This window comes from Paroedura picta, chromosome 16, assembly GCF_049243985.1.
Source record: "Paroedura picta isolate Pp20150507F chromosome 16, Ppicta_v3.0, whole genome shotgun sequence".
In the NCBI taxonomy this organism is placed as follows: Eukaryota; Metazoa; Chordata; class Lepidosauria; order Squamata; family Gekkonidae; genus Paroedura; species Paroedura picta.
Window position 1 is genome coordinate 13,561,016 of NC_135384.1, and position 25,418 is coordinate 13,586,433.

At 41.6% G+C, this 25,418-nt stretch overlaps 4 protein-coding genes and 1 pseudogene across 4 annotated transcripts; 4 read left to right on the plus strand and 1 right to left on the minus strand.

Moving 5' to 3' along the window:
- Positions 1-38: 38 nt before the first annotated feature.
- On the minus strand, positions 39-1,004 carry LOC143825358 (olfactory receptor 6F1-like). The gene has a single exon (XM_077313384.1). It carries the CDS (start codon positions 1,002-1,004, stop codon positions 39-41), a length of 966 nt encoding a protein of 321 aa, XP_077169499.1.
- A 9,972-nt stretch (positions 1,005-10,976) lies between these two features.
- LOC143826509 (olfactory receptor 6F1-like) lies at positions 10,977-11,918 on the plus strand. The gene has a single exon (XM_077315345.1). The coding sequence runs from the start codon at positions 10,977-10,979 to the stop codon at positions 11,916-11,918; it is 942 nt and encodes a 313-aa protein (XP_077171460.1).
- A 3,782-nt stretch (positions 11,919-15,700) lies between these two features.
- On the plus strand, positions 15,701-16,642 carry LOC143825359 (olfactory receptor 6F1-like). Its single transcript, XM_077313385.1, has one exon. The coding sequence runs from the start codon at positions 15,701-15,703 to the stop codon at positions 16,640-16,642; it is 942 nt and encodes a 313-aa protein (XP_077169500.1).
- Positions 16,643-18,437: 1,795 nt separating this feature from the next.
- Positions 18,438-23,005, plus strand: LOC143825360 (olfactory receptor 6F1-like; annotated as a pseudogene).
- Positions 23,006-23,740: 735 nt separating this feature from the next.
- Positions 23,741-24,995, plus strand: LOC143825361 (olfactory receptor 6F1-like). Its single transcript, XM_077313386.1, has one exon. The coding sequence runs from the start codon at positions 23,741-23,743 to the stop codon at positions 24,680-24,682; it is 942 nt and encodes a 313-aa protein (XP_077169501.1). The 3' UTR covers positions 24,683-24,995.
- Positions 24,996-25,418: the final 423 nt, after the last annotated feature.

Sequence of the window (25,418 nt, forward strand, 5' to 3'; positions counted from 1 at the left end):
AATAAGTTTAGCATTCCATATCATGGATATGCTGAATCTCACTTGTTGTCCTTTTGTTTTCTGTCAAATAAAGTCTGAGCTGTGGTTTGGAATGCACTCCTGAATGCTTCTTTTACCTCGGTATTCCTAAGTGTGTAAATGAAAGGATTTAACAAAGGGGTGACAATAGTATTCAAGAGAGTGACTATTTTGCTCAGTTCCAAGGAGCTCTGCTTGAAAGGTATGACATGAAGAAAAATGGTGGAGCCATACCATATAAGGACTACTGTAAGATGAGAGGAGCATGTCGAAAAAGCTCGCTGTCGACCTTGAACAGATGAGATCTTTAATATTGTGGTGATAATATAAACATAGGAGATCATGGTTGTGACACAAGAGCCCAGGATGACAGTAAAGGCAATAAGGAACCAAACAATGTCAATAGTGTAGGTGTCGGTACAGGAAAGAACAACCCAAGGCTCAATATCACAGAAGAAATGATTAATAACATTGGAATCACAGAAAGACAACCTGGTAATAAGGAAGGCTGGCAAAGAAATTATTAAGAAGCCACATACCCAAGAGCTGAAAGCCATTCGGAGACACAAAGTTCTGGACATGATGGTGTTATAATGCAGTGGGTGACATATGGCCAAATAGCGGTCATAAGCCATGACAGCAAGCAGAAAATATTCTGTGCATCCCAAGGAGAAGACAAAGTACATTTGTGTGATGCATCCGATAAAGGTGATGGTTTGATCCTGAGACACAAGGATCACTAAAGTCTTGGGGACCAAGGACGTGGTGTACCATATCTCCAGGAAGGAAAGATTGCAAAGGAAGAAGTACATGGGAGTATGCAGACGTATTGTGCTCTTCACCAAAACTATGATGGCTACATTTCCAGAGATTGTGAGTATGTACATAAAGAAGAAGAACATGAAAAGGAAGCTCTTCAGTTTAAGAGACCCAGGGAATCCCAGGAGGATAAATTCCTTCACATTGGAGTCATTTCTGCCATTCATCCGAATGATTAGGTTTACCTGTCAAAACATCACTCATGAAAACCAGCTGCTTAGGAATGAGGTTCGTTACGTTCTAAAATGATATGTATTCCAAGAAGCACATAAAACTTCTGCCATACACTAAGTGATTTAAAAATGGAAATATAACTCTAACATTTATTTTATCACATATTATTGCTATTTAAACTTCTATAGAACATAAGAACTCCTTGCTTTTTTACTGTAAAGTCCCTGTCTTGTGGAACACAAATAGAACTTATTTTCAAGTACTTCCCCCCCCCGTTTTCCTATATCAATTATTTCTCATGAAATGTAAATTTCTCAATAGAATTTGTGCATTAGCAATTCTGCACTAGACATCTTTTCTTATCAATGTTTGATTCTCCTTTTCACTGCAGTTTCCATTTCATATGGATTTTGTCTACTTGAATTCTGTTACTTCTGACAATGTAATTTAGTTGAATTACCTGAAAGCTGTAGGAAATTTCACCATTTATGTCTAGTATTTGTTCTACAGTCTTCAAATTACACTAGAATTCTGGAAAAGTGAAACAAAACATAGAGAATCCCCAAGCTTTTAATACCTATAAATCCCCATGCAAATTTTAAAAAATGCAAGAACTTCCTTAATTATCTTTTAAAAAATCAATGTGATTTAACATTCCCAAACTATCACCGTACTCCATTGTCTCAATAAATAAACAGGATAACAATCTTACCGTTTTACAGTTGTGAGTAAACAAATAAAAACAAAATTCTGGATACTATTCCAAATATTTAAATAGAACATTCCAGATAGGTAAAGGAGGGTAATAGAAATAGAATATAATTATCTGTTTAAAAAAAGGCATAGTATTTCACTAATTCTATTGAATACATGGTTTCCCAGTAAGCCCCATTTTCTAATAGTGCAATACATGCTTAATTCATTCTGTCCGTACTGCAGCAAACTTTTGTGACTTTGGCAGTGAACCCTTTTCTTTGGCTACAATCTCCCAGAAGAAATGTTCCCAGAGAGATTTATTATCTCTCAATATGTTTAGGTTCAGTTTTTTTTGTTTTATCATTAAACTACAAGAGGTGTTCCTCTTTAATTGAGATGCGGTGCTGTCGTGATATTTTTATTTTTATTATATTTATTTCCCACAACTATCAGTAAGCCATCTTGCAGTGGGTTACATAGTAAAACTCCACATATAATACAACAGTAATAGTACCTCATTAAAAATACATATCCCAGTGATTAAAAAAACCCCTATCCTCCTGCCCTCACACAACTAACTGCCTCTTGGTGCAACCATAGGGGAATCCACAGATACTGGCAGTCTGTGACAAAGCGATGGTCTCTTTCCTAGAGGGACCCATCTGATTTTCCATGCCCTGATCTCAACCATAGACCTGGTGGAAGAGCTCCACAGGCCCTGCAAAATGCAAACAGCTCCTGCAGGGCCCTCAGCTCTTCCAGGAGCTTAAGCCACCAGGTTGGGGCCAGGACTGAAAAAGCCTGTTCAAGGCTAGGTGAGCTTCCCAGGGACCAGTTGGTAGCCACAGAGCGAAAAGCCCTGCAGGAGGCATAGGACAACAGGCGGTCCCTCAGATATGTGAGTCCCAGACCGTAAAGGGCCTTAAATGTCAAAACCAAAACCTTGGATCTCATCTGGGCCACAACTGGTAACTGATGGTGCTGCCTCAGAACAGGCTGGAAATGGGACCTCCAAGGTGTTCCTGTGAGGACCCTAGCAGCTGCATTTTACACCAGCTGCAAGGGCAGGCCTATGTAGAACAAGTTACAGAAGTCAATTCTGGAGTTGACTGTCACATGGATCACCACAGTCAAGTGCTCAGAAGACAGGTAGGGCACTAGTAGCCTCACCTGACATAGGTGACAAAATGCCTGGTGGGCTACCTTCATGACCTGTACGTAGATGGTGAGGCATCCAGGATCACCCCAAATTTCTGGCCAGAGGTGCAATGTTAAGTTGTGTCCAGGCCAGAGTGGGTAAACACACTTCTTGCCCTGCCCTCTTCCTTCGCAGCCACAGGGCCTCCATCTTGGAGGGGTTGAGATTCAGGTGACTCTGCTTGGCCACCCAGCTACATTTTTCAAACATCTGATGAATGGTTCCGGGGGGGGGGGGGAGTCCAGGTAGCCATCAATGAGGAGATAAAACTGGGTGCCATCTGCATATTGATGACAACACAGCCCAAAGCTCCAGACGAGCTGAGCCAGCGGGCACGTGAGGATATTAAAAAGGGTAGCTGAGAGCACCACCCCTGTGGGACCCCACAAGGGAGTGAAAAATGGTGTGATAGTTCATCCCTCACTCTCTGTGTCCAGTTCTGCAGAAAGGAGAGCAGCCTTTGAACAGCTGTTCTGCATATCCTCATCCTAGCAAGGCACCAGACCAACAACTTGTGGTCAACCACATCAAATGCAGCTGACAGATCTAAGATCATGAGGCTGGTCAAACCACCCTGATCCAGCTGGCATCGGAGATCATCCATCAGGGTGATCAACACCATCTCCACCTCAGGATGGAAGCCTGACTGGTATGGGTCGAGTGCTGAATTTTCATCCAAGAATTCCAGGAGCTGGTCCACGGCAGGTACAAGATCCAAAGATCGGACTGGCCCCACCGACTCTCCACCCACCTGGAACGTAGCTTTTTATATTACAAAGCGAAGCTTTTCCAGATAGTTTACATCTTGTTCATTTTACAATGTTTGTGATGATTTTGAATGTCAGAAGCCACCCCAAGCCAGCATGCCAGGAGGAGTGGGATATAAATTTAAAGATTAAAAAAAGCAAAAAGCATCCTTTGTTTGTGGTGTCCCAAGCTGTTCCTCCCTTCCCTGTTATTCCCCCTGTCCTGAAGTAAGGCAACGAAGGTGACCTGGCATAGATATTGAAAGTCAATGGCTTTTCAAGGGGACAAAAGTATCCTTCAATGATTATGAACTACACCCTTAGATTGCTCATACTTTGCATCAGGTTCCTTGCCGTATGTTCAACTCAACACACAATGCATGCCCTTTATTAGACAAAGTGTTTCATTTGGTGAGTGATGTAAGACTGCCTAGCAATACAAATCTACAGGGAGAATGACAAGCAGAAGATCTGAATGTTTTCTGGATATATATTTTTTTTATTTGCCCTAATTGCATTAGAACTCCTGGAAGCTGCTAGAAGCTCCCTCCTCCAAGCTGATGAATTCTTTGGAGACAGCATCTCAAGAGGGCTTTTGGTTGCGACAATATAAATGACCTAGATTCAATCCTTTTAGAAGCCATTTTCAAAGGACTTTCTTATCATTTAAACTGGGTGAGTAGAAATGACTGATGCAATCAAAATAAACGAGGGGAGGAAAGGAAGAGAGGAAAGCTGCTTGTGTGAATTAGATGGCCAATGTAGCAGTGAACTTTCTGGGCATGCTGTTTTCGGTTCATTTATATATTTGCTAAACTTCTGACTTCCACCTGTTCACAGTGAGTTTTAAAGATTCTAAGCAAAAAGCACCCTTTATGATTACACCTTCTTTAGCCATCCATCAAATGGTGCTTGGGCATAATTATGGTCCCTCCAGGCTAGTATATACTATATGGAAAATAACTACAAAGCTTATAATTGGACAATGCACAAGTCTTCTCTTTCTTTTTTATAGCCTCAGACTGGCTCTTCTTGATTGATAGAACTTGTTCCTTTAAAACTCATGAGAGATGAGCAAAGGTTTTATCTCTATGCCACAAAGATTTGTGACCTGCTGAGCTGCTTATAGCACCTCAGCCAAGTGCCAACCAATTGTTTTACAGATAAAATCATTGGTCGCAATCTTGCATACACTTAACTCCCATGGACATCTGTGGGATTTAGACAGTCTATCTAGAGGCAAGATTACACCCCCAATTTTCTTCTCAGTGATATATATAAGCACACTTGATCACCTCAAAAGCCTAAGTTGGGGACCATGGGACCTGCATGGATGAAACCATTTGGGATGGAAACCGTAGTAAGAAGCAGAATTGAGAGAGACTTGAATTAGATGGACCCCTCCCAATGAATCTGAGAATCTGAAGAAGAGTTGGTTTTATACCCCAGTTTTCTCTACCCTAAGAAGTCTTAAAGTGGCTTTCAATCTCACTTCCTCTCCTTATGTGGTAGGTAGGGCTGAGAGAGTTCTGAGAGAACTGTGACTGGCTCAAGATCTCCCAGCAGGCTTCATATGGAGGACTGGGGAGTCAAACCCAGTTCTTCAGATCAGAGTCTGCTGCTCTTAACAATTACACCATGCTAGTGCTGTTGTTATTGTTGAGCAACTATTGAATAGGTCAAGGTCAGTCAAACTTTATAGCTGGCTAGTATCGTCAATAGCCCATCAAGTCAAATATAGCCCACCATCTGTATAGATCCATTCCTGAATTTGGTTTTAGCATTACCAGGCTGACAACAAGGGGAGGTTCATTGAGGACCATCATAGATTCTTAGGGGCTTGGTGAATCACAATTTGTTTATATGAATGAAACATATCTATTTCTTTTCACTACATAAGAGATAAAATCTGATATAAAACTGGCTCAGTAAAACCTGGCTCAGTAAAACCTGAAGGAGGACCATGATGAGCTGGGTCAAACTTGCTGGGTTTTCTAAAAATCATCTTATTTATATAGAGACTAGTGGGGTTTGGGGGTTAGAGTGTTGGATTTGCACTATGGAGATCTGAGATCAAGTCTCTTTTCAAGCTGTAAAGCTCATTGATCAATAATTCTTTCTTAGTCTAGACTTTTCCAGACGAATGTCTTGAGACAGTCATAGAAAATGGGATTTCCCTTTGTTCGTGTACCACCCTGAGTCCCCTGATAGTGATAAGTGATACATATATTTGTATATAGCCATAGGCCTTTACAAAATATAAAATACAAATTTATAAACAGTAGAATAGAATAAAAGAACTGTATAAAATATAAAATTTAAGACCAAAGAACTGAAGCAGCATCCATGAGTGTAAAGTGCAAGAGTATTAAGAGCTTGCCTTAACAATGTTGGCCCTTATTTTCCTTGTAGCCAAAGCAAAAAGAGCAGTTTTGTGTTATTTTTATCAACCTGGTCAGATAAAGGATAGATTGTCTTTTCAGCAACAGAGGGCAGGTTAGAGCCCCTTAAAATCTCGTTGAGGAATTTGGCCCTGGGTTGAGTGTAAAGTAAGCAGTCAAATATGTAATGGGGTAAATCCTCCAGAGCTTGTGCACCACAGATACAAAAACGCTGTTTTTTTTTGTGTGTGTGTGCAGTTAAAACGGCCAGCTAAAACCTCTGTGAGCATCGTTTCAAATCGGAGTGATGTCAAAGCTGCTCTGAGTTTGTGGTTAGTAAACTTAATTAGGTAAGAGGATCTATGGTGGCCATATTTAAATTGCTTGAACCATGTTGCTGAGTTAATTTTCAAAATTTGCATTCTGTCTAGCTGGGCATCACTTTTGAAAATCCAGTCTCTAAGGTGAGAGTTGTTACCTGATGGATTTAGGAGGGCAGCTTCATGCACAATGCACTGGGAAAAAAAAAGTAATCTACCTGTAACCAGAGCAAAGGAAAGGCCACAATTAGTTAACCAGTAAAAAGAGGTTAAAAGCCCTCTGGGCCATATTTTTCACTACTTAGCCAGCAACAGGATAGAATCCAACAACTACCGTATATACTCGCATATAAGCTGGGTTTTTCAGCCCTTTTTTTAGCTGAAAATGTCCCCCTCGGCTTATATGCGGGTATAAAAAAATAGCTGCCAGACAAGACAGGAGGGCGAGAGTGGGAGACAAGTATACTTAACTGAACAAGCAGAGGCAGGAAGAAGTAGAGACTCAGCAAGCCCGGGATAGACAGTGGAAGGGGAGGGAAAGAACAGTCTCCGCCTCCCCCCTCACTGCCTTAACGAGGCTAGGGTTAGGGTTAGGGTTAGGCTAGCACATGTTGCTGCTGCTGAAGGAAGCTCTGAAGCCTCTGTCTCAGAGGGAGAACAGAGAGCAGAAGGAAGAAACACCCTTAGAGGAAGGAATGGAATGTGAAGGAAACAGGCTAAGAAGAAGGGAAAGAGCACATGATTGGTTATAAAAATGCAAGAGGGATCAGAGGGAAAGAGGGAGGAGGAGGGTGGGAAGAAAAGGAAAAAAAAAAGATCCTGTCCAAAACGGGAGGGGGGGGAGAAGAAAAAGCCACTATCCAAACACTACTCTTGGGGAGTCGACTGAAGATGGCGCCATAAAAAGCTGGACTTCTGTTCAGCTCTTCAGCCATGCCGAGGGTCAGGGGCTTCTGCACCTGGCTGACCTGAGCAGATACGCAAATCTGCTCGCCGGTTGCCCCAGGAACCGGGAACGGCATCCTGAGGGTCCTACAGATCCGTGGGGAGGTAGGAGGACCGAACTCCCCGGATTAATAGCGGCCTGTGCTCAAGGTCACGATGGCATCCTTGTCGCAAACAACTTTACAAGCTTGAAACGACCAGCTGACCCTACATTCTTCCCAGACCATCTTTTATCAGCACTGACAGAAGCTGAAGTCTGCAACAGTAAGAATTGAAAGCTTTCTGGCTCTTCCCTTTCTTTTTCCACAAGCTCTTCTCCCCCCCCCTTCCTCGACCAATTTACAAGTGAATTCCTTCTTTCGCCGAGTGAGAGACTCCCAGCTAATTATACCCACTAACCAAACAAAGAAAGTGCTTTGAAGTTTTGTTGAAAAAAGTTCAGTGGGGGTAACTGACTTGATACGGAGATCGACAAACAGATAATTTGGGATCGCCCGTGCTCCCGCGAGACTGTACGAGACTTTCTGTTTCTAATTTGTGATTGCCTGGAACTATGGAGAAATTAACTAAGGCACAGCTTTTCCATTTGTTATGCGAAGGGAACTCAAAGATACTGAAAGCAGTCAATAAACTGGAAAAGGAAATCCGTGGGATTAAGGGGGAGCTTTTGGACGGAGAGAGAACAGCTGATACAGCTTTGCCAATAATAAATCAAACGAAAACTCAATGTTTGGAAGTTAATCAACAGGAGAGAGAGAGAGCCAGAGATGTAAAAACCCAAAGTACCTTTGAAGAACCTGGGAAAACAGATTCAAGGAAGGAAAGCACCGAAAACCTGGAAGTCTATTCAGAGCAGGAAATGACTTGGATCAGCAAAATAAAAAGAGTCTATTCAAAAGCGACAGCAACCAGGAAGCTATCAGGAGATATTCCTGTGCGACCAGAGGAAGAGATCCAGATTGATAAAGTCAGAGCCAACTCAAAGGCAACTGGCAGCAAGAATCAAGTAAGAGATTTCTCTGGCCCTGACAGAAGGACAATCAGAAACACTCTACTATGGAAAAAAACACAATTTCCTTTTCTGCGACCACCTGAAGGATGAGTTGAACAATGGAGTATTCTCCTGACTTCCTGGGGGAAAGACAGCAGAACTTTTAGGACAGGACCAATATATGAAGGGAACTGACTTTATATCATCTAAGACAATAATAGAATATATCCTTATAATAGATTATACTCTCATATGTATCAACAACTACTTTGCTAAGAAAGATGGTAATAACTCCTAGATCAGGATTAATATGCGATGGGAATTGAATATGTATGTCAATATGTATGCTAAAAGTGGATGACAAACCATACTTCATAGGCATTAATATCATTTAAGATAATAACAGAATGTATTCTTATAACAGATCATATTCTCATATGTATTAACAATCACTTGGCTAAGAAAAATGGTAAAAACTTCTAGATTAGGAATAATATGTGATGGGAACTGAATATGTATGTTAAAAGAGATGGCAAACCATATCAGCTGGTTGCTTTTTCTTCTCAATTTTTCTGTAAATGCTTTATATAACAATAATCAAAATTATAAAAAATAAAAAATAAAAAACCCAGCCTAGCCTAGGGGCTGGATTGGTTCTCCTGTAGGGGTTAAACTGTGCTGCAGGAGAGACTGGCCCCAGGATTAGCATGTCACAGAGAGGTCTCTCCCCACTGCACGCAGACCCCGCTGGAAACTCTTAGCTCTTGCTGTTCCAGCGATTCTTGAGCTGGCTGGTTTAAACTGAGCTGCAAGAGGAGTCAGCCCAAGCCACGGCTGCACGAAGCTCTCAGCTCCCGTGTCCAAGCTGATCTATGGTATTGCTGAATATACCCAAATAAGAGCCAGAAAAATTCGGTTTTATTTGGGCTCAGCTATTCCAGTAGCTAATCAGATTCTCTCATCTATATTCTGAAGAATATTGGTAAGGTATCTCATGAGTACTTTTTCAGCTTGGTTTATACCAAACGCATACCCCTACCTGTTAATAAGGTGCCAATGATTATCCCCTCCAGTCTGACAGAGGAGAAACTCTTTGCATACCAAAACAATCCAAAACCTCATCTCTAGTCAATATAATTAAGGATGCTCTTTTCAGGAATGGAATACTAAGCAGCGTAGACGCCTCTTCTTCCAACAGAAATTCCATCATGGAGACCTGTTTTATACTATCCCCAAAATGTTTCTGGAATAGGTAATCGAAGCATCCAATTTTGCCCATGACCTGAAATCCCAGAGAGATCAAAGAAATACTTGCATTTACACCATCTCATTTTTATTTATTAAAATATTTAAATCCAGACTTTCCTCATGGCTCAAGGTGGCTCACGAGTCACAATCAAAACTTTACAATTTAAAACCAGCAGAATACAACCCAGATACCCACCTCTCTCCCCACAAAACGATGCTCAAAGCTTTTACCCTCATTCACAATTTATTGATAAGAAGTTACAGGCACACAGGATATAAGTACCCTGTACCAAGAAATATGTCAGAGCCACAATTCCTTGAGAACAAAAGAAAAAGACCAGAATGTGACCAGAATGTGACACTAAATGCAGAATTCAGCTTCCTGAGAATCTCAGCTTTAATTTAAAGCTTGATAGAGTTGGCTTGATATAGCTTGAGAGTGTTGTGGGTGACACGTGCTGAAATCTAAGCAGCTTGGCAGGGTACTTAAATAAGATTCCCAGTGGCTAGAGCACAGGTTTGCTAATAACGGGGAGGAGCAGGACTCTGACAAGTGAAACTAAGGATTATTCCCAATAGCCTGTTTAAATTATCCACAATAAAGTACATCAAGGCCCTACAGGATTTAAAACAGTCCACAGGGCCTGTAAGACTGAGCGGTTACACCAGGCATAGGGTTGAGGCCAGAAAAGTAACATCTGTAATACTGGCCTACCCAAGAATCCATCCACCCCACTAAACCCCACAACACTGGGTTGCCCCTCTCCCCATAAGGGTTTATATAGAAATAGAAGAGACTGTTTGAAAATTGCTTTTAATTAATGTTTAATTACTAATCCATTATAAATGTATTAATTGTTTTAAACTTGCTATATGCTGCTCTTAGCCGGACAGGTAAGGGCAGCATAAAATTGATGATGATGATGATATTAATAATAATTGCTATTATTATTATTATTTTACAATCTTTTTCATTCTAAAAAAAAAAAAACAAAACAAAAAAACAAACACCACTTTTGGTTTATATGTGAGTTTTCCAGCATTTTATGGTGAAATTAGGTGCCTTGACTTATATGCGGGTCGACTTATATGGGAGTATATACAGTAATAAACTATGGATTTGGTCCTTCAAGGGAAACACAAGCCTATCCAGAAAGGGTGATTGCTTAAATCCTGGATCAGAGCATCTGTTCACCAGTAGCACTTCCATCTTATCGGGATTAAATTTCAGTTTATTGGCCTGTATCCATTCTAAAATAGCTACCAGAAAGCTTTTGCATTGCCGAGAACCTTTATGCAATTCAGTCTGTTGTTCACTTAACTCAGCTGTATAATGGGAAAAGGATAAGTGCCTTATTGAAAAGACTAACATTTTGAATTGTAAGTAAACTCTCTTATGTGTTATTTCCGCAGCCTGATTCCTCTTATAAAGGAGGGCAGATGACCGACCAAAATGAAGAAGAATACAATGAAACAAGAGTGATGGAATTCATCCTTCTTGGATTCCCTGGTTCTCCACATGTTCAGATACTCATGTTCATGGTCTTCTTTATCATGTACATCTTGACAGTTTTGGGAAATGCGTCCATCATCATCTTAGTGATGACTAGCAGCCGCCTCCATAGCCCCATGTATTTCTTCCTATGCAATCTCTCTTTCCTGGAGATATGGTACACCACAGCCTCGGTCCCCAAGATCCTTGCCATCTTCCTGGGGAGGAGCAGAACAATCTCTTTTGTTGGCTGCTTACTCCAAATGTATTTCATTTTCTCCTTTGGATGTGCCGAACACATCCTGCTTGCTGTCATGGCTTATGACCGGTATTTGGCTATATGTTACCCTTTGCACTACCACACCATTATGGACATGAGCCTCTCTGGCAAGCTAGCAGGTGGGGCTTGGCTGGGTGGATTTCTTGTTGTCATTTTCCCATCCTACCTGATTACAAGGTTGTCTTTCTGTGGGTCCAATGTGATCAACAACTTCTTTTGTAACATTGACAACTGGGTAGTCCTCTCCTGCACTGACACGTCTTTCCTTGAGAAGATAGTCTTTGTCACAGCCACAATTGTCATCATAGGCTCATGTGTGGTAACTCTCCTTTCTTATCTTTTCATCATTTCTACCATCATACGCATCCCTTCGACTGAAGGACGGAAGAAAGCTTTTTCCACATGCTCCTCCCATTTTGCAGTTGTGATTATTTGGTATGGTTCCACTGTCTTCCTTTTTGTCAAACCTTCTAAACCAACAGCTTTAGAGGTGACCAAAATAGTGAGCATCTTCAATCTGATTGTGGTTCCAGTAATGAATCCTTTCATTTACACGCTAAGAAACAAAGAGGTAAGGGACATCTTGAGAAATAAATTCCATAGGATATGAACTAGAACACATATTGTTACTGTGTCTAATCACATTTCAATCTGAATGTCTTTGATACTGAGATTTCACCTCATCCAGGGTCCCACCCCTTTGAAATTCTCTACTTTTCATGGCATATGTACTAGTGGCGGTGGTGTTCTTATCATGCCACAAATGATAACCTCTCTCTTACAACCTTTCCTTGCAAATAGTTGAAAGTCTCCAGGTTTCTGTTTGTCCTTCTCTGTTTGTCCACTCAAGGATCCAGACACAGTAGCCCCATCATTGTGGATGTCACTATGGCCCATTATGCACGGCTGCCGAACCGGCGATTTCAGGTCACATGGAAAATGCGGAGGGGGAAGACGCGAAGCACACCGGTTATGCACGGAACAGGGCACGATGGCAGCAAAACCCAGAGTAACCGATTATGCACGCGGCGATCCTGGCACCACTTCTGGTTGTGCCCCGGTTACCCAGAAGTTGCGGCATGCACCGAAGCTACGGCCGGTTGCAGCCGGCCATTCCACCCCGAATGTGCGTTATTCCCCCTGTGCATAATGGGTCTCAGAGTATATAGTTATCTGTGGATAGCTGTGTTTGTCTGAGGCAGAAGAACAAAGTTTGAGTCAGAAAGCACCTTTAAGACCAACAAAGGTTTATTATGTTTGGTCAAATAATTGATGAATGCTTTTCTAAATAAAAGTGTCTTACCTCCTTAGCTCCTGTCTGATCACCCTTCTTTCCTACATATACATCATTTCTACCATTCTACAAATGTCTTCTGCCAAAGGACAAGAAAAGGCTTTTCTATGCGCTCTTCCCATCTTGCTGTTGTAGTTATTTGGTATAGATCCACCATACTTCTTTTGTTAAGCCATTTAAGCCGTCATCTTTAAAAATTACCAAAGTAGTGACCATCCTGAATGCAATTGTGAAATCACTGCTGAATCCATATACACCCTAAGAAACAAAGAGGTCAAGGAGGCTGTGAAAAGTTTGTTGCCCAGGGGATAAAAAGAATGTGTTGTTATAAATTCTGCAGGAGGACTGAACATGCTTTAAAATATAACTAGGGAGACAATGGTGATCATCCATGTAGAATCTGACATCCTGTCATCCCTGGGGAATTATCTACTTCAAATGAAAAGTCAATATCCCTAGAAAACTGATTTGGGAGGGTGAGGTTTAGTGAGCTCTTATGGGAGAGGAAAAAGGGGAAATCCTGTTCTGTAAAGTCTGCATGTGCTTAAATACATATCATTAATCCTGAACCACTCAAGACTTCAGTCGTTTCGCAGACTCAGCTTTAACTCAGCTTTTTAAGAAACCCTTTGATATAGCTTAAGATATCTTATCTGGTTTGGAATCTGATTTTGGAATCCTTTTCAATATCCAGTTATTAATCTTGAACACATCATGAGAAGGTCCCACAAGAAGGTCCCACAATTTAGCTGGAAGAAAGCAGTCTGAGAGAAAACAGAGAGCAAATACTGCGTGTTGGCAGAAGAAACTTGGTAAGGAAGATCTTGCTCTTGAGGGATCAAATGTGAGGTAGAATTCAGGGTGTTCTGGAGAAATGCCTGTCTTTATTTGCTTTCCTTATCATTTTTAACGCAAATAAGTTGAAAAAGAATATTATAGGCTTCACTCTTAAAATGTACATCAACAGGGCTGGGCACAAGTCGAAATTTGGCTCAAACTTGAGCTATTGGAGTTTGCAAAGAAGAAGAAGAGTATGATCTTTATATGATCTTTTTCTTATAGCAGCTTGCAATTCCCTTCCCTCTTCCCACAACAGTCATATTTTTATGGTGAAATTAGCCTTCTGTCGGCCAGAGGAGCGGCCTCGCAGCGTCTACGACGCTGCGAGGTCGCTCCGCCGGCCGGCAGAAGGCTCCGGAAGAACGCCGGCCGGCAGAAGGCTCCGGAGAGCCTCGGGAGGGTGGGTGGGGGGGTGGGGGGGGACGGAAAGCCTTCTATTGGCCGGAGGAGCAGCCTCGCAGCGTCGTCGTAGACGCTGCGAGCCCGCTCCGCCGGCCGGCAGAACGCTCCAGAGAGCCTCGGGTTTCAGCTCAAAAGAGACCTATTGGAAATGTCAGAAGGCTCCGGATAATAAAATGGCCGCTAGGAGGACTCGGGCAGCCTCGGGTGGCGGGTGGGCCGGGAAGCCTTCTCTCGGCCCACACAGACCCCTTTCGCCATCGCCGTGCCCTTGCCTGAGACCTCCTAGCGCCCATTTTATTACTCTTTAAAATGGGCTTATAATCTACTCAGTTATAATTCCTGGAGGACTTCAGGCCTCATGTGAAGGCTAACAAACCTGGGTTCATTATTCATTTTTAAATCTGCTCTTGGATGCTTATAACTAATGCAAGCAAATTAAAAAAAAAAATCTCCAGGGAACTGTGCAATCCCTGAACTCGTCCACATATCATGGTTCTTCGAGGGACTTCTAGAGGATGGAGCCACAGTCTCTAAATTATCCCATAAAAGGAAGAAAATCACAAGGGTACATTATGTTGAGATGATGTAAATGTTCTTCATTTGACCATCTACATCTCTAGTATATAATGTGTAGGAGGCTCTTAATCTTGAGTTTTGCACTACCATTTAATACACAGTACTTGAAAATATGGAGAACAACAGAGAACAAATGTAAAATACTGGATGGGTGTGTAGAAATTACAGCAAATCCACAGTGGTATTGTCTGAACAATCTTCCAAGTAACACTGGAGAACAAATAACTGGTAAGTGGCTTCTCTGCTTACTTTCGGAGTACAGGCTGTTCAATGCTTCACAATTTAGGGACTCAGTATTCTGACTCAGGAAAGCTCATGTCAGAAATCTTGACACGTAGTGAGAAGGTCCCACAAGACTCAAAATTACCTGGAAGAAAGCAGAGAGAGAAAAGAGAGATCGGGTACTGAGTGTTAGCAGAAGGAACTTGGTATGGAAGACCTTGCTCTTAAGGGATCTAATGTGAGGTAATATTTAGGGTGTTCTGGGGAAGTGCCTGTCTTTATTTGCTTTCCTTATCATTTTTAAGGCGAACGAGTTGAACAAATAATATTATACGTTTCACTCCTAAATAGTACATCAATAGGACAAGGCACAAGGCAGTTCACGCATTGAAATTTGGCTCAAACATTTCCAGTTGGAGTTTGCAAAGAAGATGAAGAATTGTTTTTTATATGATGTTTTTCTTATAGCTGCTTGCCATCACCTTCCCTTTCCTCTTCCCAAAACAGACATCTTGTGAAGGAGGTGAGGCTGATAGAACCCTGATATTACTGCTTGGTTAGAACAGCTCTATCAGTGCTGTAGCGAGCCCAAGGTCACCCAGCTGGCTGCATGTGGGAGGGCGTGGAATCAAAAATGGATACTGTATGGTCTAAAGCAATAAAAAAATGAACAATAATATCTTAGGATGCAATTTTAGTCTTGTATTGTGGACTTTCTATTGTGTGTCTGTGTGTAGGTCTATGTGTATATATAACATCCCTTTTAAAATAAATTTTAAAATTATAATCCTACACATAATGTTAATATTTTGTCAAAACTAATCCATGATGGTGGTTATGGCAATGGATTTAGTTTCAAGACAAAACAATGGGAAAGTCTTTGCTCTGTTTCATTTTATATATCTCTAAAACAATGAAAACATGCTAGAAATGCAAGTAATTCCTTAGTATTGGTGCTTCTCCAATGTCTTTATAAGTGAAACCACAAGTTCTGAAATTAAAGAAGTTCTTCTGCCTATTTAATGCAAAATTTTGTCTCATCAGACAAAACAGGGGAAATGGGAGGATATATTCAGAGAGGAGAAAATGAAACCAGAGTGATGGAATTCATCTTTCTCGGCTTTCCGGGGTCCCCATATCTACAGGTGTTGATCTTCACACTCTTCCTTATCATGTATCTCCTGACAGTTTTGGGAAACATGTCCATCATAATTTTAGTAATCACACAACAACGTCTCCATTCTCCCATGTACTTCTTCCTCTGCAATCTCTCTTTCCTAGAGATATGGTACACCACTGTGATCATTCCTAAGACCCTTGGAATCATTATGGGGACCAGTAGAGACATCTCCTTAGCTGCCTGCAATCTACAGTTGTACTTAAGTTATTCCTGTGGATGCACAGAATATTTCCTGCTTGCTGTCATGGCCTATGACCGATATTTGGCTATATGTTTTCCACTGCACTATAGCACCATCATGGACATGAACCTTTCTGGCAAGCTGGCAGTTGCCTCTTGGCTGTGTGGATTTCTTCTCATCTGTATCCCGGCATATCTGATCTCAAGATTATCCTTTTGTGGCTCCAATGTGATTACCCATTTCTTGTGCAACATTGATTCATGGATAATTCTCTCCTGCACGGACACCTTTGAAATCGAATTAGCAACTTTTATTATTTCCGTCTTTGTAATCTTGGGCTCCTGTCTGGTCACCCTTCTTTCCTACATATACATCATTTCTACCATTCTAAAAATATCTTCTGCCAAAGGACAGCAGAAGGCTTTTTCTACATGTTTTTCGCATCTTGCTGTTGTAGTTATCTGGTATGGATCCACCATTTTTATTTTTATTAAGCCATCTAAGCGGACATCTTTAGAAATTACCAAAATCGTGAACATCCTGAATACCATTGTGACACCACTGCTGAATCCTTTTATTTACACCCTAAGAAACAAAGAGGTCAAGGAGGCTGTGAAAAGTCTGTTGCACAGAGGATAAAAAGGAGTGTGTTGTTATAAGTTCTTCTGGAAGACCGAACATGCTTTACAGTAGGGCAAAGGCGACAGTGATGATCATCCATGTAGAATCTGACATCCTGTCATCCCTTGCTTGGTCCATGTAGACTGGCATAGACCAGGCAGATGACCTGACGGGCAGGTTAGTCAGTGTCACGATCTAGTTGTCCCTAAGTGTGCCAAGGCTTCTTACAGCTGTTGCCAGTAAAGTCATGGTCATTTTACTCCAAAAGTTTGAAAGTGACTATGGCATGATTGGTGTTTCCAAAAGAGGATCCTTTGTCTCAGTGCAATTTTAACCCATTGCTATAAAAAGGCAGGTTCTTAGATCTGTAGGTTCATAGATGAGTGCACATAGAGTTCATACCAGCTCTTTATAGTGACCCCAGCTAGAAGGTACAAGAGGCAAAACCTGAATTGAGAAACCCACAAAAACCCATTTTGTATCATCATCATCATCATCCTTTAATTTAATTGTTCACAAAGGAACAAAAGGAATTTTCTACCCACATACTATTGGGCAGTGTTATTTTAAACTGACTGGATCTGACACACAGTGTCTGACCTTGCACTGGCGAATCACATACTCAGAATTACTATTCTGCCTCAGACCTCAAATCCAGTCCTTGTGAAGTCTACAGACATGACACACTCCCCCCTATGGCAGTCACTTTGTAGGGAGTGTACAAAGTCCTGGAGGTACCAGGGTGCATGCTGAATTGGAGTAGAATTTTGGAGCTTTGGTTATCAAGGTTTATTATTATTATTATTTAGACTAGGTGAATTGTATCAAGACATACAATCAATAACATTTGAAAACCCAAGTAAGAGTAAGGGCCATTCTACAGAAGGGAAATGTAGCACAATCATCACCTATTGCTGACGCTTTAAATTCTGGGTTTCAGAGGACGCCATCAGCCTACCGCTCCCTCCCAGCACTTATGTCATTACATCTGCTGATTAGTAGCGATAGCAGGGTAATCGGGAAAAGTGCATCCACCAGGGCAAAATCCCGACAGATGCCTCACTCACCAGCCAAGTTAAATTGAGGAGGCGACCGCAGTATTCTTAATGCTAGCAAGATGGCCCACCCTTGCTCCCTCCTCCATGGCTTCCAGGATGGGAGATGCCTGTTTAACAAAAAAAATGGCAAGTGTCACATAGCAATGCAGATTCGCTAGTCTCCCCAGAATCACTCCCAATCCTCTCATCTCTACAGAAACCTACCCCCCCCCCCCGCCTTCTGTTTTGGACTGAGTTACATGTGCTCAAAGTTACCATGACATTTAACCAACAATCCACTCCTTCTTGTGATCTCAGCATGGTGATATAAGAGGCAAAACTGAAGTGAGGTCTCCCTCCTCCCTTCTTTTTTTGACTGAGAGATTAACCAGCACCCCCCCCCCTCTCTTTCTCCCCCTCCCCCATGGCTTGAAAGTGCAGGGTGCATTGATCTCTATAAAGATTCTGATGAGAGCTTAGGACCCTTCCCCCCCTTTCTGTTTTTGACTGAGAGATCAACCAGCACACCCCACCTCTTTCTTTCCCCCCCCCCCCATGGCTTGAAAGTGCAGGGTGTGTTGATCTGATGAGAGCTTAGGACTTCCCTCCCTCCTTTTGGGTGTCACGTTGGTGTGAGTAGTCTCTCGAAATAAGCTTGCACTAGGAAAGTTTCAAAACTTTTAAGTGGAGCTGTGACAGATAACCTATGCCTCTGTGAATAAATGAATATGAATTTCAACAATTAATTTGGTGTTCTTTTAAAAGGGGGGTTGCCGATGGGCTCTGAGCAACTGAGTGATGCTGATTGGCATGCTCGAACTGGGAGCAACCAGGTAAGTTTGTGGCATTTTTCATTGCTCCTCGGCAAAATCCGGAAGCAGGTGAGGAAAGCGGGAGAAGAAACGATAGCACTTCGAGAACGGAGATTTTGGCCAGGTGTGAAATGATGATGAGATGCTACAAAAAATACCACTGGAATATTCAGTGCTGATCACGGATTTCTACCAGCTGTGCAGAATGGACCTAAGAATGTACGATATCAGCTGGGTAACTGAAGAAACTCATAACAGTAGTAGTTGCATACTTTTCTTATGGCATGAGGGAACATATATTTGTTACGTGGCTGCATTTCATTGGGTTGGATCAAACTAGCTTTTCACTGGTGACAAAAGAAGGAATTTCCCCACCCCCACCCCACCCGTCCAACAAAGATACTATGCTGGGGTTCATGGGATTTGCATTTACAAATTCTATATAGGATGCGAATTTGAGGGATATTGGTGAGTATGAGTGGAAATGCTGTCTTGGATTCAACCCACTTTTTCACACACACATGTATTGATCAACAGCAAATGGATATGAACTACATTTTTGCTGTTCAGTTTCATTTGTGTCTCATGAACCAAAATTAACCAGAGCTTCCTAGATGAAGCAAACTGGTTCATGGTTTTTGGCTCCCTGCCACTCAGCTGTTTTTCTGGCTTCTGCAGGGAGAAGAATGCAGAGGTTAAAGGGACACAGGGTCCTTTTAAACCCCTTCTTTCCACTCTGTTCACAGATTTCCACAAACCACTCTGAACTGTTATAAAAGTTTGCAGAAGTTCATGACAATCAACCTGATACAAACTTCAGTTTGACCGTTTATGCACTGGAGGCTTCATGCTGGGCTGCAGGCTGGAGTTTTAGTCATGGCAGATTGCTCCACCTCTTCTTACACCCACATGGGGGAGCATTTGGCCCAGTGTGCCTCATCTGCCCCCGACTTGTGTTCTTGCATGGATGCTGGGGCAGTTAAGTTCCCAGTGCATAAATGGTCTTTGTGAACCACAAACACTGCAAAATTTGTGATGAATCTTGCTTCGTGGCTCAGTTTGTAACAATCGGTTCTTTAGAATGCTTCTTTCTTCAACTTATTTGTTTGTTTATATTTTTATACCAACCTTCAGGCCTCATGTGAAGGCTAATGAACCTGGGTTCATTAAAGGTAAAGGTATCCCCTGTGCAAACACCGAGTCATGTCTGACCCTTGGGGTGACGCCCTCTAGCGTTTTCTTGGCAGACTCAATACGGGGTGGTTTGCCAGTGCCTTCCCCAGTCATTACTGTTTACCCCCCAGCAAGATGGGTACTCATTTTACCGACCTCGGAAGGATGGAAGGCTGAGTCAACCTTAAGCTGGCTGCTGGGATTGAACTCCCAGCCTCATGGGCAAAGCTGTCAGACGGCTGCCTTACCACTCTGCGCCACAAGAGGCTCATTAGGTTCATTATTCCTGTTTAAATCAGCTCTTGGATGCTAATAACAAATGACAAAGAGCAATAAATATGGTTGCAAGCAAATTAAAAAAAAACTCTCCAGGGAACTGTGCAATCCCTGAACTCGTCCACATATCATAGTTCTTCAAGGGAATTCTAGAGGATGGAGCCACAGTCTCTAAATTATCCCATAAAGGAAAAAAATCACAAGGGTACATTATGTTGAGATGATGTAAATGTTCTTCATTTGACCATCTACATCTCTAGTATATAATATGTAGGAGGCTCTTAATCTTGAGTTTTGCACTACCAGTTAATGCACAGTACTTGAAAATATGGAGAACAACTGAGAACAAATGTAAACTACTGGATGGGTATGTGGAAATTACAGCAAATCCAGAGTGGTATTGTCTGAACAATCTTCCAAGTAACATTGGAGAGCAAATAACTGGTAAGTGGCTTCTCTGCTTACTTTCTGAATACAAGCTGTTCAATGCTTCACAATTTAGGGACTCAGTATTCTGACTCAGGACAGCTCATGTCAGAAATCTTGACACGTAGTGAGAAGGTCCTACAGGACTCAAAATTACCTGGAAGAAAGCAGAGAGAGAAAAGAGAGATTGGGTACTGAGTGTTAGTGGAAGGAACTTGGTATGGAAGACCTTGCTCTTAAGGGATCTAATGTGAGGTAATATTAAGGGTGTTCTGGGGAAGTGCCTGTCTTTATTTGCTTTCCTTATCATTTTTAAGGCAAACAAGTTGAACAAAAAATATTATATGCTTCACTCCTAAAAAGTACCTCAATAGGCAGTTCACAAATTGAAATTTGGCTCAAACATTTCCAGTTGGAGTTTGCAGAGAAGATGAAGAGTTGTTTTTTATATGATGTTTTTCTTATAGCTGCTTGCAATCGCCTTCCATTTCCTCTTCCCAAAACAGACACCTTTTAAAGGAGGTGAGGCTGAGAGACACCTGATATTACTCCTTGGTCAGAACAGCTCTATCAGTGCGGTAGCAAGCCCAAGGTCACCCAGCTGGCTGCATGTGGGGGAGCGTTGGGAGGAATCAAACCTGGCTGCATGGGAGGAATCAAACCTGGATACTATATAGTCTAAAGTAGCAATCCCCAACCTGTGGGCTGCGGACCACATGTGGTCCTTCGACTAATTGGAGGTGGGCCCCGAAGGACGCCTTCTCCCCCCCAGCCCTTTACTTCATCCCCCCCGGCCCTTTACAACACACTTCATTGTTGTGGCGTGTCTGTATCTTATTTTGAAGGGAAGTTTAAACATTACCATAGCGATCAGAGAGTGCTAGGGCAGTGGTTGAGAGTAGAGTAGTAAACTACCCCCCCCACCAGGCCTCAGTAAAAGGCGTTGAGTGGTCCCTGGTAATAAAAAGGTTGGGGACCACTGGATAAAGCAATCAAAAAAAATTTAGGATGTAATTTTAGTCTTGTATTGTGGAATTTCTATGGTGTATATGTGTGTGTGTGTATGTATATGTCAGTCAGCCAGTAACCTTTTATTGGCATAAAATTTGTTTTAAAAATATAGGAATATTTCGACAAAATAATAAAATAGGCCATGGGGTTACATAATCGAACAGATCTTAAAATGATTAGATAAACTATAAAAGATAAAATACAAAATAGTCAGCATATTATAAAAGCATCTTGGTTAAGACTCTGGCGACTATAATGATTACCTCTGGGTCTTTGTCAGAGAGGAGAAATTGCAAGGACTAGACTTATTTGCAGAGGGCTTGTTTCCCAGCCAAGCAACTAAACTGTCATCCCGGCATTGCTCATATAAGGAGCAATCTAACAAAATGAGTGCGATAGAGTTCGGGCAGCCAGAACCACATAGACAGAGTCTTGCATGGTATTGGATAAGGTTAAACCTTCCTTCTTAGACCTTTAAGGGGAAAGCATTCATTCATGCAAGGAGAAAAGCTCTTCTCAGGGGAGGGACATCAAGAAGATGTAAATATGTAGGCATAAGATGTGTATATAGAACATCCCTTTTAAAATAAGTCTTAAAATTATAAGCCTAGACATAATGTTAATATTTTGTCAAAACTAATCCATGATGGTGGATTACCATGGTGGTGGATTACCATGACAATGGTTTTAGTTACAAGACAAAACAATGGGTAAAACTTTGCTCTGTTTCATTTTATATATCTCTAAGACAATGAAAATGTGTTAGAAATGCAAGTAATTCCTTAGTATTGGTGCTTCTCCAATGTCTTTATAAGTGAAACCACAAGTTCTGAAATCAAAGAAGTTCTTCTGCCTATTTAATTCAAAATTTTGTCTCATCAGACAAAACAGGGGAAATGGGAGGATATATTCAGAGAGGAGAAAATGAAACCAGAGTGATGGAATTCATCTTTCTCGGCTTTCCGGGGTCCCCATATCTACAGGTGTTGATCTTCACACTCTTCCTTATCATGTATCTCCTGACAGTCTTGGGAAACATGTCCATCATAATTGTAGTAATCACACAACAACGTCTCCATTCTCCCATGTACTTCTTCCTCTGCAATCTCTCTTTCCTAGAGATATGGTACACCACTGTGATTATTCCTAAGACCCTTGGAATCATTATGGGGACTAGTAGAAACATCTCCGTAGCTGCCTGCAATCTACAGATGTATTTAAGTTATTCCTGTGGATGCACAAAATATTTCCTGCTTGCTGTCATGGCCTATGACCGATAATTGGCTATATGTTTCCCTTTGCACTATAGCACCATCATGGACATGAACCTTTCTGGCAAACTGGCAGTTGCCTCTTGGCTGTGTGGATTTCTTCTCATCTGTCTCCTGGCATTTCTGATCTCAAGATTATCCTTTTGTGGCTCCAATGTGATTACCCATTTCTTGTGCAACATTGATTCATGGATAATTCTCTCCTGCACGGACACCTATATTATTGAATTGGCAGCTTTTATTATTTCCATCTTTGTAATCTTGGGCTCCTGTCTGATCACCCTTCTTTCCTACATATACATCATTTCTAGGGTGTTCTGGAGAGGTGCCTGTTTTTATTTGCTTTCCTTATCATTTTTAAGGCAAACAAGTTGAACAAACAATATTGTACGCTTCCCTCCTAAACAGTACATCAATAGGACAAGGCACAAGGCAGTTCACACATTGTAATTTGGCTCATACTTTTCCAGTTGGAATTTGCAAAGAAGATGAAGAGTTGTTTTTTATATGATGTTTTTCTTGTAGCTGCTTGCCATCACCTTCCCTTTCCTCTTCCCAAAACAGACATCTTGTGAAGGAGGTGAGGCTGAGAGAGCCATGATATTACTGCTTGGTCAGAACAGCTCTATCAGTGCGGTAGCAAGCCCAAGGTCACCCAGCTGGCTGCATGTGGGGGAGCGTGGATACTGTATGGTCTAAAGCAATCAAAAAAATTGCAACAATAATATTTTAGGATGTAATTTTAGTCTTGTATTGTGGACTTTCTATTGTGTGTAGGTATGTATGTATATATAACATCCCTTTTAAAATAAATTTTAAAATTATAATCATAGACATAATATTAATATTTTGTCAAAACTAACCCATGTTGGTGGTTTTGGCAATGGTTTTAGTTACAAGACAAAACAATGGGAAAAACATAGCTCTGTTTCATTTTATATATCTCTAAGACAATGAAAACATGCTAGAAATGGAATTAATTCCTTAGCATTGGTAATTCTCCAACACACAGTTCATGTCTTTATTACTGAAAGCACAAGTTCTTAAATTTAAAGAAGTTCTTCAGCCTATTTAATGCAACATTTTGTCTCAACAGACAAAACAGGGGGAATGGGAGGATATATTCAAAGAGGAGAAAACGAAACCAGAGTGATGGAATTCATCCTTCTCGGCTTTCCGGGGTCCCCATATCTACACGTTTTCATCTTCACACTCTTTCTTATTATGTATCTCCTGACAGTTTTGGGAAACATGTCCATCATAATTTTAGTAATCACACAACAACGCCTCCATTCTCCCATGTACTTCTTCCTTTGCAATCTCTCTTTCCTAGAGATGTGGTACACCACTGTGATCATTCCTAAGACCCTTGGAATCATTATGGGGACCAGTAGAGACATCTCCTTAGCTGCCTGCAATCTACAAATGTACTTAAGTTATTCCTGTGGATGCACAGAATATTTCCTGCTTGCTGTCATGGCCTATGACCGATATTTGGCTATATGTTTTCCACTGCACTATAGTACCATCATGGACATGAGCCTTTCTGGCAAGCTGGCAGTTGCCTCTTGGCTGTGTGGATTTCTTCTCATCTGTATCCCAGCATTTCTGATCTCAAGATTATCCTTTTGTGGCTCCAATGTGATTAACCATTTCTTGTGCAACATTGATTCATGGATAATTCTCTCCTGCACAGACACCTTTGAAATCGAATTAGCAGCTTTTATTATTTCTGTTGTTGTAATATTAGGCTCTTGTCTGATCACCCTTCTTTCCTACATATACATCATTTCTACCATTCTAAAAATATCTTCTGCCAAAGGACAGCAGAAGGCTTTTTCTACATGTTCTTCCCATCTTGCTGTTGTAGTTATCTGGTATGGATCCACCATTTTTCTTTTTGTTAAGCCATCTAAGCGGACATCTTTAGAAATGACCAAAGTCGTGAACATCCTGAATACAATTGTGACACCACTGCTGAATCCTTTTATTTACACCCTAAGAAACAAAGAGGTCAAGGAGGCTGTGAGAAGTCTGTTGCCCAGGGGATAAAAAGTGTGTTGTTACAAGTTCTGCTTGCAGACCTAACATACTTTAAAATAGGGCAAAGGGGACAGTGGTGATCATCCATGTAGAATCTGACATCCTGTCATCCCTTGCTTGATCCATGTAGACTGGCATAGCCTAGGTAGATGACCTGACGGGCAGGTTAGTCAGTGTCCCAATCTCATAGAATCACAGAATCATAGAGTTGGAAGGGGCCATACAGGCCATCTAGTCCAACCCCCTGCTCAAAGCATCCTAAACCATCCAAGATGCCCCAATGTCTCGATGTTCCATACTGTGCCAAGGCCACTTACAGCTGTTGCCAGTATAGTTTGAAAGTGACTAAGCAGCAGACATGCTGTCTGAAGCTCTGGCTATGAGGCTCGGAGTTTGATCCCAGCATCTGGCTCAAGGTTGACTTAGACTTCCATTCTTCTGCCGTCGGTAAAATGATTACCCAACTTGCTGGGGGGTAAAAACGGCAATGACTGGGGAAGGAAATGTCAAAACCACCCTGTATTGAGTCCGCCAAGAAAACTCTAGAGGGTATCACCCCAAGTGTCAGACATAACTCGGTGCTTGCACAGGGGATATGTTTACCTTTACCTTTATGGCATGATTGGTGTTTCCAAAAAGGGATCCTTTGTCTCAGTGGAATTTTGACCAGTTGCTATGAAAAGGCAGATTCTTAGCTGTTAGGTCTCTAGGTTCATAGATGAGGGCGCTTAGAGTTCATTTCAGC